General features: G+C 32.8%; 1 protein-coding gene across 4 annotated transcripts in view; it reads right to left on the reverse strand.

Annotated features, from left to right (window-relative positions):
* The window catches only part of LOC149567168 (trigger factor type chaperone family protein), a 225,029-nt gene that overhangs the window by 5,955 nt on the left and 202,682 nt on the right, over nucleotides 1–16,392 (reverse strand). Inside the window, exons 12-13 of one of the 4 annotated variants that reach the window (XM_089820351.1) lie at nucleotides 4,142–4,237; nucleotides 3,589–4,048 (exon numbers count right to left, since the gene is read on the reverse strand). The exons of 1 other annotated variant lie outside the window; for it this stretch is intronic. In XM_089820351.1, the coding sequence (XP_089676477.1) occupies nucleotides 3,965–4,048; nucleotides 4,142–4,237 (180 nt within the window). In that variant the 3' untranslated portion in view covers nucleotides 3,589–3,964. Of the gene's footprint in view, nucleotides 1–3,588; nucleotides 4,066–4,141; nucleotides 4,238–8,457; nucleotides 8,526–16,392 lie in introns of those variants that run through there. 2 more of the 4 variants (XM_089820352.1, XM_089820354.1) reach the window with 2 other exon arrangements.

The raw sequence follows: 16,392 nt of genomic DNA on the forward strand, positions 1-16,392 counted from the left end.
TTTTTTTGTTCCTTCTGCCATCCGATCATAGAGAGTCTCTGATTGACTTCTGAATGTAATTGATTTGTCCATAGTTGATCAACTAGGTTGATGAATAGTAAACTAAATATGATGAAAGAGTCTTTAGACAAACTTGAATTCTACTTGTTATGGATAGAGATTTTTTATTTCATTTAATTAGCTTCTTCTCAATCTTGTCTCTCACCCATTCCCACATATCCTTCAGGTTAGGGCAAACAAAAAACTATTTCCCCATATATCTTACCACTAAATTTGGACCACCTTGATGAAAAGAGAATCTATTGCACACCCCTAGTGGAGAATCATTCCATCCTAAGAGAATTGATTTAGAAAGAGAAATTTAGTTCCCGAGGCTTTGCAAAACAAGTCTAATTTTCCCATGAGGTATTCCACATTTTATTCGTCTTGCTAGAACAAAATGGCAGTGTCATTAGCAAATTGGATATTGGATATATCTTCATTATTGGGAAAAGTGGCACCCTGGACTTTAGGAGATAGAGTTTCATCCCTAAGTAGGTAGTGTAGTGAACCAACAACAATGACAAAAAGGGCTCGGGCAAGGTGGCATCCTTTCCTAATTGATCTTGTTAGTGATGCAATGGAACCTGGTGTAGGGATCCTTAAAAGAATCAACAATCCCCTAGATCCTCTTCACTGAAGGTATGCCAAGCAAAGTTGTCTCTGATCATGCCTAATGTGCTCAAGCACCAACCACAAGTGCTCAAATTATGATGTTAAGGTTATCACAACCTAACCCTACACAAGAAAATCCCAATCACAAGGAAGACCCCTTCAAACAAGAAAACTTATCACAAATCGCCCTATAAGCACAAGTTGACAATCTTTTGACACAAGACCCCAAAAACATACAAAAGGACCATAAGTTACTCAAGGTTGAACTTGTGGTCTATTTAGGTCCACAGTGAACTGGATTGAAGGTTAAAACCATACTATGCAACATTTACCTTATTGTTGCTTCACAAATCCACTATCTTAGGCTTGTAGCCCTTTTTCATGAAATTTTAACTTAACTTCAGCAATCTCCATATAACCTTATGAACAAATCACATATTCAAATACCCTTTTGGGGTTTACTAAACATACCAAAGCACCAGGGTTCGAAAGTGTAAACAAAGAAGGTTATCCTTAGTTTCTTCTCTAGGTAATCAACCCTATTAAGTCTCCAAATACAAAGGAGGTATACCTTCCAAAGGCCCAAACTTCAACTTAACAATTGGATTATGAAGGGGCATGCATAAACAAGTTATAAACCTGATAACAAGGTTCGACGACTCTTTTGGAGCAAGTTATGAGAGATGTTGATCAATGTTATAAGCATGCACATGAGTCTTGCATGCATAGGGCATCAAATTTCTCTTTGTCACCTGCATATACAAACTTGAGACCAAATGCATCTTAATGTACATGGTTAATACTTGTATTTCACTTAAGGCTATTAGATTCCCATGGTGAAATCCCTAGATATGACAAATTCTTATTGAAACCCTAGGTATGACAACTTTTTAAAGCAACTTCTACAAAAACCACAATACCTTGAGTTAGGAGATTGATTAGGACCTCAAATCAAATGCATTGGAAAGGTATTTAATCAACCTATCTGGAAATGTAGATTGATCACCTTGGTGTGTCCGTACACCTTACTATAACATGAAAATGGCAAGAAATCTGAGTTATTTTATTGATTAGAATGCAAAAGCACATCATGTTGTCCTACCACCCGCTTGAAAGGACATATGTAGGCATCCCCAATGGTCACAACAACTTTTCAGACCATTTTTGGCCGTTGGGGATTCAAATTACAAATTATGCAACTTTTTAGTAATTTTTGCATTTTATGCAACTTTTGCAACTTATGATCAAAACATGATCAAACCTTATCTAAATGACTCAACTAGGATCAAAACAAGTTGAGAACATGAAAACATGAAATATCCTAAGATTTTAAGTCATTTGGACACCTTTGACCATAGTTGACCAGGGGCTTATAATTATGCCAATCTTGGAACTAGGTCTTACAAATAGCTCCAAATGCTTAGATACTATTCCTAACCTATCCTATAGGTTCTTAGTACCTTGAAGATGTCTTTGAATGTATAAGACTCCTCATCTGTTGTGGGTGCGCCCCTGCACCAGTTAGCTCAAATTGTTCAGATCTAAGACCATTTACTTCAACAAAGGCCAAAGCTCCCTTCATCAAGGTGGAAACCATATGGCAAAAGGATGGGGTAAATCCAAGTGCCTCTAGCATCATCATAACAAATCTCCATATTTTAATTCTTTTTTCTCTCCAAATTTCTTTATTTTAGTTCACACATCACATTATAACATCAATGGGTTTTTGTTTGTATGATTTGACATCATGCCTTGATATATGTGCCAAGTGATATTTTAATTGGTTAATACCTCCCTCACTATATTTAACTTTGTGATGTCAATATATAACTTCTCATTTTTTTGAATTTGGGGACCTAATTCCAAGCCTTATCCCTTTGGCATCTAAATGAGTCTACATTTTTGGTTTTCACTAGGTGCACTACCACCGGGCTTAGACATTATGCTGCAATATATCATACATGAAAAAGATAAGCCTATACAATTTGTAGACACTCTAATTAAATTAAAATAAAGAGAATAAAGAATAGAAAAAACTACGATTTCTTATTTTTCCATAAAAAATGAAACAAAACTAAAACAAATACAAAAACAATGGAAATATGAAAGTTTAAAAAATAGAAAACAAAAAAATGTAGCTAACCTCTTCAAATTTGCTCCAAAAATAAATAAATGTACTTCAAAGTTGTAGAGGCCTCCTCTAAATCCTTCTTTTGACTCTAAATCCACTAGTGCAAGTTACTACTTTGTGCAAACAGTTAACCATTGCTATTTCAGAGCCAATTAATCTCTTGGTCTTCTCCTCAATACCTCAATATGTTTTCGCTAGCACCTCTTTTCCTATTCTTGTGTTTGCAAATGTAAGAATTTCTTTTTAGGGTTAAGTGATAACTGTAAACAAAAACATATAAAAATGTGTTTTTTTACTTTTCCACTTAACCTGAAGCAGCCAATCCTAGGCTTAGGACTTGGTGAATCAGCTAAGTCTAGCTGATTTGACGAGTTATTCCTGACTCAGCCAAGTCCAAGTCATTGGCCTTATAGGTTTGGGATGGCTGTGTCAGCCCTAAACTCTCAGAGTCCTATACCTATGGTGTAAACAAGAAATATACAATTATCCTCAATCAAACAGTCACACTATAATTAAAAAATAAAGTAAAAAATTATTAAGACTATCAAAGAACCACAATCTGATTAAAGCCACATTTATTTGAATCCATGTGTTCAACTTCCAGCTCTATCAAAGGATTGTAGTTGATTTAGGTCACATTAATTTGATTCCATGTGTTCAACTTCAACTCAAATTTGAGTTTCTTGTCAATATCCTGTTGAAGCAGATATACTGATCACATTTTCATAGCCAAGGAAAATTATATTCACCATTTGGCTGAACTCTTATTGAAGGATCTAAAAAAGGGCGAAGATAACCAACAATTTTAAGGACCTGAAATAGAAAAGATATTTATTAATGTCTACTATTCACCAGCTAATAAGATTCTCAAGGTAGATGGCAAACCAAAACTACTGTTCAATGATACAATTACTCCATATATGAAAATTGGATCTTTGTATCTCGAGATATTTCATTCTATTCTATTTCAATATATCTCAAAACCATCAATATCCTTTGAAATAAAAACCTTATAGAACATATTTTTGGTGATATAATTACAAGAAATGGGGTCTGAAAAAAATCCAATTGCACTTCACACTAACAGAAGAGCATCCTCTAAAGCAATTTGATTTCTTTTAGACTCGCAGTCCTTTGCATTTACCATATATGGATCAATAACACCATTTCTTCAGATTATCAATTGTCTCTTGTCACATACGTGACCTCTGTTTGTTCCATTAACCATTCCAAAACTTTTCCTCCCTCAAGGAATTCTGCTGCCTGCAGTAAAATGAAAACTAAGGAAATATGATCAAGACTTAAGGCGCTGCAAGAAGCCAGAGAAGAGAATGTTCAACAATTTCTTGGTATTACCTGTTCTCTAATACGATCTCTATCAAACTCATGCTTATAGCTTTTGAATTCTTCTACTGTTTTCTCCACCTCTTTTTCTAGCTCTTCCTCTGAGAACTACAAGTTGCAAGTAGCAAAAAATTCCAGAAATCAAATAAAATTAAGATTATGAAATAACAAAAAATACAATTCTATATTTGTCACTCAAAGCTCATTGAAAGAAAAAGACAAAATTGTTTAAATCTGCTACAAGAAATACAAAACATTTGTGAAATATAAAGTGAAATGTGATACCTTCTAACATCACAATTATTACAAATAACTATTATTTTCATTTATTAGTGTGTTTGTAAATTTTCTTATTGTTCATCCACATGAACCATTCTTGCTTGACATATTGTAATATTGAACGATTGAGCTAATGAAATTCAAACAATTAAACTCTAGACCCATCTCCCATGAGTTGCATTGTAATTGTCTATAAACATGCCAAAGGGAGTCTAACCATGTTACTAAAAGAGAATAAATTGTCAATATTGGAGTATTAATATTTATGTCATCAATTTTCTAGCAAGCATAATTCTTCATCTTTATTGTTTGAGAGATATTTTTGGATATGAAGATGGTGAAGGAAAGATATCGAAATTAAAACTTTACAAAATCAGCTTTGAATTATATATTTAATAATTTGTTTTGCACAACTGAAATTTGAAAGTAGTTTAAAACTTTAAAGTACTCAACTGATCTAGGAACATTAGAGACAGAAATCTCACTTGGGTTAAAAGCACCATAGCTTTAGAGTGTAGAAACATTGCAACCCAAATTTTTGGCTTGATTTCAAGACTTTCTTTATTAAAATATGTAACTTCACCAAAACTTGAATATTATGCAAAATACTCTTGAATACATATATTTTCTCAGTTTGAGATGAAAGAACAATACACTAATATGATATTATGATCAATCATCGTCATAGAAAATTACTAATCCATAGAATATTACACTAATTTCTCTCTCCTAAAGTTCCTCACAGCAGTTGGTTGTCTTCAAAATCAAAGGTTAAGGTTTATCCTCAACAATCGAATCATGAACTAGATTGGTTGCCCACCAAGTCAACGGCATAATTTATAATTTATCTCTAGAATCCTAAAATAGACAACATAAAATGGAACAGAATGTGAGGACAACCTCTCTTCAAATTAGCAGGTGAAGCTCCTTTACAACTAAACATTACCCCTAAACCTAGAGCTATGGAAAGATTTACACCCTCCCACAATTTACAAGATTATTAATAGGGTTTTGCATAATGGATAATAACTGAAAGTAAAATTGATCTTTCTTTTTGAGTCTTGGGGGTTGAGCAAAAGACCTACATGGTTTTTATCTCACAAAAGATGTTTTTCATAAATAAATCTTTCAACTAAACAAAACAAATTAAAACAAGAATGCTTAATAGCTGGCCGAAAATAGACTAGTAGATCCAGATATTTGAGAGGATTTAAAAAATTCCATCAAATCTATAACTTCCCCTTTGTTTTAAGAAATATGAACCTTTTTGAATTTAAGGAGAATGTTCAAACACCATAATCAGATGATCACAATGTTCACCTATTACCTTGAAAAATACCATTGAATCATCAAGGCATACAATAATCACTCTCACTTTATCCAAACCTAAGTCCAATACTCTTTAAAAGTAACTTTGGCATTTACTAGCTCAACAAGCAATCGCGTATGCAAAGTTGCCCAAGGATTTGTCAACACCTTACTGAATTTATTTTCTAATAACATCTCAATTTGATCATTTGATAGCATCTCAATCTGATTAAAATAAAAATATTCCATCTAACAGTGATAGTATCTTGAATTCAGTGAACATCAAAAGGTTGTGATCCAGGCAAAAGATAATTAGCATTCAATGAGGCCTATTTGAGATTCCTAAAATCAGCACGAACTTTAATCTTACCATTCTTCGTTCTAATAGATACTATGCTCGAAATCTAGTTGGATTTCAAAGTAGACATTGTCAGTTAGATGCAGATTATACTGCCATGCTTCTATATAAAAGGTTTTACTTTTGTCTTTACTGGAATACTGGGAAACAATTCTTTAGGTTAGAAAACTTGCAATCCTACATATAACCATGCAAATATGTCTATATATATCTTGAACAGCTCTTGATATCTTCCACTTTAATTGGGTGTGCAACAACTACCCCAATTAGTTGCCTTTGATTCATTAGTATCATTTCATGTCAATTTGTTCATATTCAGTTGAAGTTCATGCATGAAACTTGATTTGGTCTTTCTCAAATTTATCATGCCAATCGAAGATGTTTTTCAAAGACATGAGGCTTTTGAGAATTTGCTTCCCTTCAATTGAAGGCTCTGTTCAATAATGACTTCTCAATTGTCATTTCCAATTTATCTATGCTATCAAGAACAACCAGCTAGTACACCAATTCAATACTGAACACATTTGCTTGAACTCTAAAAGAGATATAAACCAAAGTGTCGAAATGAATTAATGCATCTACAACACTGTTCAAATCTCTTAAAATTCAGTTGTTCAGATATGCATCAAAGAATCTCATACAAATCACAGGCCTGATTTCTATTATGATAGAGCCATCCTCATTCAGTTGGAACTATTCTTTGACTTCTTTTATACAATCAGTTCTGCATCATCTCCAACATAGAACATTTTGATGGCCATATTCTTCACATTCTATAATACATAGCTTGCCTCTTGGAGAAATTAAAAATATACAAATTCGTGCTCCTTTAGTTGAACTCTCATTAAATGTTAAAGTCTAAGTCCCTTGCTCTTTGGTTATTGTCTTCTGTTCTGAACAAACTGGTCCACAGAAATGAATGTCTACAATTTACATCATCACTTAAGCCTTGGGTTTAGTGTCTTTGTAGTGACCCTTACCAATAGGCTACTAAAAAACCCTAAATTTAATACACTGCTGAAAGTATATTGCTGAATTAAGAAATTGTTCTACTTAAATAACTGATGTAAAATAGTGCCAATGTATTCATTCAATGATCACCAAAATGTTTTTACATATGCTATGCAATTTTCAGCACTGAAACCTTACAACATGGCACATTACAGACAAACCCTAACAGTTTGAATTCAACTAAGAACTTGTTACAACTACAGACTGAAATGAAGAACCTGGATTGATCAAATGCTGGAGGCTGAATGCTGGAGGCTGAATGCTGAAGATGATATGATGAAAGTGCAACTCCAGTTGAAACTCCAAACTAGCAATTAAGCACAAGTGAAAGGACTGAAATATCCTTCCCACCGCTGCAATAATTCAGGTGATCTTTCACACCCTCAAAATTGCATACCAATTGAGAGTTTTCGTTCTCAATGGCCAATTGTGACTACCTGCAGAAACCCTAGGCTCCACAACGCACTTCAGCAAATATCAATATAAATCTCAATGATAGGCAATGAGCCCTCAATGCCTATTTATTCTTTTTTTTTCGATAGGTCGGCCTCCTTTTTAATTTTTTCTCCGCTTCTTCCAGCACCCTCTAGAAGATTGTTTTATTTAATGACTTTATAAAATATATCACTTTATTAAGTTAATTAAATATAAAGTTACCTTGTAATATATTTTTTTTTATTGATAACTTTATAAATAATTAATTACTCAAAAAATGGGACATTACAGTCTTCATATAGAATACTGATGTTAGGCACTTCCCTTCAAAAGATGAGAACATATGTAAGAATAACAACTGGTTCTAACTTTACCACTGTAATATCCCTTAGTAAATCTGACCCTTCTGTGGTCACTTAAGCTCCTAATAATATTGCCAAACAATAGTCTTGTGAAATCTGTAGTTGCTGTTCTTAGATACAGTTTGTTTGTTTTTGTTTTGATGATTGTCAATACTGACCAAATGCTTAAAGATGAATGTAAATAAGCTTAACAAACAACAAAGATGCAATGCAAGACTAACCTTCTGAATTTAAAAATGCTTATAAAGATTGAAAATGATTGAAACTGATTCCTACAGGCAATAAGCATTACAACAAATACTTGGCATGCACACTATTGATAGAGTATAAACTGAAATGATTAACTACAGCAAAACATTTCATCAAACAGTTACTGTGCAACCTTGTGACTCATTTCAAATTCAGGATATTAACTTATAACAATGTCAGTATTCCTTGAGGAATTAATTAATACAAACAGAAATGAACCTGGAAAAGAAATCGCAGCTTGCCGGTAATTCCAAGATGAATGCTACGTTGTGCAATAGTATGAATTAAGACGCAAAAAAAGACCAGGTGAAAAGAACTCTCAATACCCTCTAATGTGCCCTTTGAAGAACTCGTGATCCCCTCCCGACTCACATGGCTGATATATATACTGTGGCTGCCAATAACAAGTCCATTTGCTGACTTCAAAGGCTGGTATTTATTTTGCAGACTATTTAATTTAACTTGCAAAAACTTTCAGAAATATCTATGGATTCAAAATATCAAATTCCTCTCCAACAAGCTCAATCATGGCCTCTAATTGAAGCCATAGCATTGGCACAATTGATCTACCAATTCAAAGTGCACTAGTTGGATAAAATTCACAATTCCATCAGATCAGAAAACTTGAAAGCCTTGCTCCAAATTTATCTTCACCCAAACACAATTAACAAAAATGTATCAAGAATGTATCCATTTCCTTTTGCCTTTGGCTTTTATAATTCCCAAGTAATAAATCAATCATGAGGCTTCATGACTGCACTTCCCATAACTTGCATGTATATTTACTTTTGTTGGATTTGAAACATACATTTAATTATACTTCCCCCACTTTTGATGCACACATTGAAAAATAAAGTATACTTTATTAAACACTTATATTTCCCTTTTAAACAACACTTTATCACTTATTCTAAAGTATACTTTTAAGACATTTAAAAGGGGTTTTAAAATCCCCTTTTAAGACATTTAAAAGGGGTTTTAAAATCCCTTTTTAAATAAAGTCCCCTTAATTTATCAATAACATGTGCTTAACTATTGTAAAAGTATAAATTCCTGAGTTACTAGATTTGCCCCTAGACCTAAGAATTCTTGGCTCAATTCTCTCAAAAGTTTGATCATTGTCATTTTCTATCAAAAGCCTTCCACAGAAACTGAATTTTGTGGGAAAGTCTCTTAGAGGAACCCTGGTAGAATCCAAACAACTTTTGGGCAACTTTAGTTTCCAATGGACAAATCCAGACATAATTTCGGAGAAATTTGAGAGAATTTGGTTTAAAAACACTTATTGTTGACTTTTTCAAAAAAAAAAATTTTTGCTAAATTAGACTAAGATTTATATTCAAGCAGATGATTAGACTCAAATTATTAGTCATATTTAATTTGAACTGAATGCTACTTGAGAAGAAGAAACAAAATGTATAAAACTTAAAAGTGTCATGCATCTATTATGGAATGTATGTAGTACACCATAATTCGAGCATATAGCCTAACATGTATAGAAAACTACGAATTGAACAAAATCTGAAGAGATCTTTACTGTTGATAATCTTGGATCCAAAGCTTTCTTTCTTGGATTCATCTAGTTTGATCCAAAGCTGCTTTCTTTGAATCATCTGGTTTGATAATTGATTTGTAAAGCTTACAATATGGTAACAATCACGGCCTTGGCCTCAAATAGGCCTATAGCATTACCTTTTGTGCTTCTAATTTAGAACAGCAGAATGATAATTATTTACTTGATGGTTTTTATGATATTTGATCAATGATGGCTAGTTATTAATAATGACAATGGTTTTGAACTGAAACATTGATATGGTGGTGTATTTTGGGATTTTGATAGGCCATTTGGACTAAAACATTAATATATATGGTGGTGTGTTTAGCTATGTTGCTTTAATATTAGCATAGTAGTATGTGAACTTATTTGGTGTTGCATGTGTGTAAAAAAACATATATTTGTAATATCCCTCTTCCCAGTCTTTTAAATATTTACCACTTTATTTCATAAACAATCGATGATTTCTCTCCTTTGTGTTTGTATTCATTTATATATTTCATTGTGAGAAGGGATGTGTCTATTCAAATTAGTTTTTTTATATTTATCATTTATTTATATTAATATTTTAATATTAAAATATTATTATATATGTGAATCATATCACATACAATTTATTTCTCTATTAAATATTACGATTATAATGTAATATCATTTTATATTATAATGATTTGTATATTATTTATTTATATTTTTATATAAGTCTCTTTCTTATTTAGATGTTGCATTTGATATTATGACATATTAAATTTATGATCCTATTTGATATTTATATGTACAATTATCATATATTATTATTAATAGATAATTTAGTATTATTATTTCATTTAATATAACTATATATATCTAAGTAACAGATTATTATTATTGCAAATTATATTATTTTATATTATAACTCTTTTATTTCACTATCATGATTAGGGGACATGACAATCCACCCTTCCTCAAATTGCTTGTCCTCAAGCAATAATCACTTACACCTATGTTTTCTTACAAAGTCAACATATATGATATACACTAGGATGCGAGAATCCATAAGACATACATGAATTTTATATCTTAATGCATGAAAAAAATAAGTGTTCATGAGTTCTTGCAAACATGAAGCATACATGAAGAAGGCACATAAATGCATGAAAACACGAAGTATACGCGAAGAAGACACATTAATGCATGAAGACACGAAGCATACACGATGCAGACAAATGAAGACACGATGTAAACACACAATACACATGTTATGCAATTCCTTGATTGTGAACTTGCAACCACAAAATCATTAGTACACATTCATATACCTATACCAAGGAATACAAGTGAGTACATATAAGTATACTTTCAAAGAAGCTAATAGTTTTAATTAGGAAAAATAGCTCTACTGTAATGTCCCTACTTGTAAGGCCTTATAATATTGTCCTATTTTCCCAAGGAATCAATTTAAAAGATTATCATTGCATTATTTAATCAAAATAATTCTTCGTATATGTATATATTCATATCCTATCAATTACATTGTACGTATAGGCTAGGTCACTCGGGGATTGGACAAGGAAATCACATTAAAGGCTTGACAAGACCTTGGTCCTCGCCTTTCAAATGGATACCTTCCATCCCTCACCATGCCTAGATGCTATACCATACCACAGTCCTCGAACATTGTGGTGGGGTCCCATAGCTCGATAAACCTAAACCCAAGAGTCAATAGATAGCCCTCTCGCCTTAGAACTTAGCCCTACCCTCTATCCACCTAGTTCTTACTGATTAACATGATCTTGTGATCATTTTAGAATCATTACCTCTTAATTCTTGCCTTACAAGAGTACTCAAGTATTGTAGTGGGATTCCATAGCTCGATAAGCCTAAACCAAAGAGTGGAATACATCCCTCTCTAGCCTTAGGGATCAGCCCTACCGTCTTACCTACCTAATCCTTTCCTCATTCATCATTTGATTCCAATTTATCTTTTATCATTTGTGTCTTAAACATAATCAATAATTAATAAATCAAGTAATATTTAGATTGATTTAATGCACCCTATATTCATTACACAGTTTCATTATATCTTTGCCTTACATTAAGATACCAAGAGCATTCTTTATAAAAGATCGTTATTTTATATATCTAGTAAAGTGTGTTTACTTTTATAAATCTTTACTAATAATATAAAAACTTGTAATATACTTTACGTAGTTCCTATTAATTCTCCTTAATTCCTTCAATTTTATTCCTTGATCGACCACTTTTGATTTTTCATAAACAAAAACTATATTGGGACTCTATGAAAATTAGTTTATTTTCTAATTATTTTAGGTGCAAAATTAAATTATATTCTACATGAAAAAGTTCTTTCCATTACTTGTTTATTAATTAACCGTGCCACTACAAGGATTTAAAAATATTTTTAAAAAAGAGAGAATCAGTACAGGTACCTTTGATATCGGAGTTCACACTCTTGTTATTAATAAATCACCCCCATTCTTAAGGGAGTTAATGATTTTTTCCCACTCATGTATGTTACTTGACTCGAGCCCATCTGTGTCCACAAACTTCTCAAATTATTTGGCACTCTTTATCAATGGTCTTTGAATCCTGGACTACATGGTACATGAGACTGTGTATGGAATTATCTTACCTGAAATGGCAGTTGACATGTTTGATTTGCAGACAATCGATACATTTGTAATATACTCCACCATCCATGAAAAAAGTCTGGTGCATTTTTTTTTCCTCACTATTCTTCTATATATTACATTTGTATTTCTAATTGATGGTATCATTGATATATTCTTTGTTACATGGTTTAGTTTCTATCTCTATTTTCTTTCATGTACCTTGCTTTCAATATCTGTTAGATATAATCCAATTGCTATCAATATTTGTGTTTGTAGAACCTGGACTTTGTTCAATACTATGAGTTATGCCTGTTCGTCCCATGTTTATCTCATCTTACCTTCAGTCATGAGATCATTCATTGAATTCTAAACTACTCTTCTTTTTGTTTGTTACTTATCCTTAATCCTCCATAATGATCTATATATGTGTGTGATGAGTCCAATTATTGCCTTCTCTTATTGGAAAAAAATCCATTGCTTATTATTCGCAAACATCCATAGCTCACAGTTGGGAAGTAAAAATGAGATTCAAGTTGGGCTACGCAATCAAAAGCACAAAGAGTAAGAAGTTTTAAATAGAAAAATTTGTGAAGGCGAATTAAGATTTACATGGAATCCTACATCATGTAATCTAAAACCTAGCCCACGAGGTCCCTTTGACTGTGGCCTCCAATGTCATCGATTTACTACAAGTCAGATGAGCTATCAATGATTTGGGCATAGAGACAACACTCTGATGTCTTCAACCATCTGACTACATAACTCTTTCTCAAACTATCTGTTGTCGAAGAATGCAATATCAAGGAAAAACCAACATAACATTTTTCTAATCAAGTGTTTGTTGTAATACATTTCATGGATTGCTTGAACTAGGTTAATTATTCATTGAACTTCTTTCTATGTGCAATGTAGAGCTGAATGAAATTGAAATTGTGATTATTAAAGAGGACATTTGATTTTTTTTTTCTATATTTTGCAAGACGACAGGATCTCTACTCTAATACCACTATAATATCCCTCTTACCAATCTTTTAAATATTTACCACTTTATTTTATAAACAATCAATAATTTCTCTCCTTTGTGTTTGTATTCATTTATATATTTCATTGTGAGAAGGGATGTGTCTATTCAAATTAGTTTTGTTATATTTATCATTTATTTATATTAATATTTTCATATTAAAATATTATTATATATGTGAATCATATCATATACAATTTATTTTTCTATTAAATATTACGATTATAATGTAATATCATATTATATGATAATGATTTGTATATTATTTATTTATATTTTTATATAAGTCTCTTTCTTATTCAGATGTTGTATTTGATATTATGACATATTAAAATTATGATCCAATATAATATTTATATGTACAATTATCATATATTATTATTAATAGATAATATAGTATTATTATTTCATTCAATATTACTATATTTATCTAAGTAACATATTATTATTATGCCAAAATATATTATTTTATATTATAACTCTTTTATTTCACTATCATGATTAGGGGACATGACAATATTCTTATATGGTCATATGAAGTTATTAACCCACAAAGAATCTAAACCAAACCCCAAAAAATTGAAGAAAAATTTCAAACCCGAAACTTGAAACCGAATACATACCCAAATCTGAACTGACAACTAAGAGTAACTTTAATAATAGTCATAATGCTATAACTCCATCATTAATCATTATTTCTCAATTCTAACTGAAAATGAGAATCAACCATTTTATTTTCGTGCATCCAACTTCCTTACTAAAAATAGTGCGGGTCCATTGTAGATGGATTATACCACAAATTTGCAGAACATGGATTCAATATGTCGATGATCAATACCAACAAGAACATATAACACAATTCCTACCATACAAGCAAATAGAACTAGTACTATGTGAATGCAAAGGAAAATAGTTTTTCTTTATTCATTACTAAAATCATGCATACCTCTTCCAAGTTCATGAGTACTTAAATATATCCTTGGTTGGTTAAGGGCAACAAGCGACACATCCCTTTTCTATGCTTAGCTGTCCAAACCCCTCACTAACAAACCTTAATCAAAAACTATATTATACTAATGTTTTATTACAACTATACATTATCCGCCCTCCCCCTCCCCCTCCCCCAAAAGAAGCCCCCTCCCCCAAAAGAAGTCAACTTCTAGACGACTAACACAATTAACAAACAAATCCACACTTCTATTAAGTAGGGTGGGAAGACATCCCTGAACTTGTAGTGCGTTGCTTCCTTAAGAGCCAAAAGTCTCATTCCGCTGCCAGTTGTTTGGCTCGGGTTGTTTGAAGTAGTCACAATCTGACCATTTGATACTTTTCTGCCAGTGCTAACTTCTCTTCTAGAGTCACTTTCTCCATCACCCATTCTTTACCGAACTTATGCATCTTTGCCTCTAGGAGTACCCAATCTTCTTTGAATCTTGTTAACTCCTCTTTTGCTTGTCGGAGTTCTAGAAAGGTTGTCTTGAACATACCCTTCATTTGTGCTAGGATCTCTATAAGGAGTGGCTGCCTTGTGTGTGAATCCATAATGCAAGATGTCTTCCACTTCTCTATTCCCTCTTCCTTCCTAATTCCTTCTTCCATCAAAGTGGTCCACTCTTCATTACATCCATCTTGCATAAATTCCATAAGTAATTCTTCTACCTTCATTATTGTGTGCATATCAGACTCCTTTGCACTCCTTATGATTTCCGGTGTAGCCTGTGTCATTTCCTGTAATTCTATTAAGAAATTTTCACCCTTCTCCTCAAATGCAAGTACCTTCTTTTTTGTTGTACCTTCTATGTGCTCACTCTGTGCTTCCATCTTTTCTTCTTCTCCTATCTCCAACAAAGTGGGTGAAGGTGGAGATACCTCTTTTATCTTCATTTGGAATTTTTCCAATAACCTGTCTGCCTCATCTTTTTCCTGTCCATGTCCTGGACTATTCTCTTGGTGGTTGCAACAGATTTGTTTCTCTTGCATCCATGTCCTTCTAGTCTTTGTCGGTGCAACCACTAAGGCAATTGGTTGAGCTATCTCTACTCCCCATGGTGTGGTGATCTTGACAGTATGCGGTGCCTTCGTATGGGATCGAAGATCCACCACCTTAGCCTGAGGTATGTATTCTGCTAGAACGAATTGTGCCACAAAAGACGACTATGATGCAATAAATGAAGGTTTAAGTGCCTCATATAATGTCAAGAAGTCACCCAAAAACCTAGTGCTAGAGGCTAGAGAGTCCCATGCCAGCTACCAACCAACTTTGCAGAAGGAACAAATGTAATGTCCCCATTTTTAGCAAGGTCCTGCAGTTGGTCAGGTCAGTTCACCATTGTGACTCTTGTGAGTTGATAGTGGAATTTGAGGGTCTTAGTTGTGTGGTTATAGGCTTTCCAGTAGCCTAAGTGTGTTTTGGCTCCATTTGAGGGACTTACTATTATAGTAAGTCAAACTGTTGGTTCCGATGACCTCAGTTGAGTTAGAGGAGTTGTTTGATGCTCTCAATTTTTATTTTGGGCTCCAAGAATCCTAGAGGGAGTGTCTATTTATAGTAAGTCACCCTGTTAGGTTCATTCATCGTCTTTCATTATCAAGATCACTTTGGTGTTGTCAGATTTCAATTTTGATGCCTCCTTAATTGTTTTCGCAAGATGGGTGAATTATTATTATTCATCAAAATACACTGAGGTTGCTATTTTTGTTAGTGTTGTTGGTTGGTCACCTCAATATCATAGCTCGTTGGAATTGGGACGAAAAGCTTTAAATTGTGGGAACAAGAAACAATGGCCTTGCGTGTCAAATTATTAAGTTATGATGGAAAATGGTCATTTTTGGAGCCAAAAGCAATTAATAAATTATATTAATGGCACTTTATTATATTTTAATGTTGTGTAGAGGAAGCTTCTTAAGTGGAGTTCTTTTGGAAAACTGGTGTCATTTGGAGATTATAAATATGAGGACATTTGATGAGAAAAGCATCCAATTATTTGATTATCTTATCTCTGTTTGTTGTCTTTGTGACACTTCTAAAGTTCTGAAATTTCGTGCCCTTGCTGAAGTATAAGGGTTTGGGATC

Source organism: Cupressus sempervirens, chromosome 3 (assembly GCF_028749045.1).
Source record: "Cupressus sempervirens isolate cs-2001-9-10 chromosome 3, ASM2874904v1, whole genome shotgun sequence".
NCBI classification, from domain to species: domain Eukaryota; kingdom Viridiplantae; phylum Streptophyta; class Pinopsida; order Cupressales; family Cupressaceae; genus Cupressus; species Cupressus sempervirens.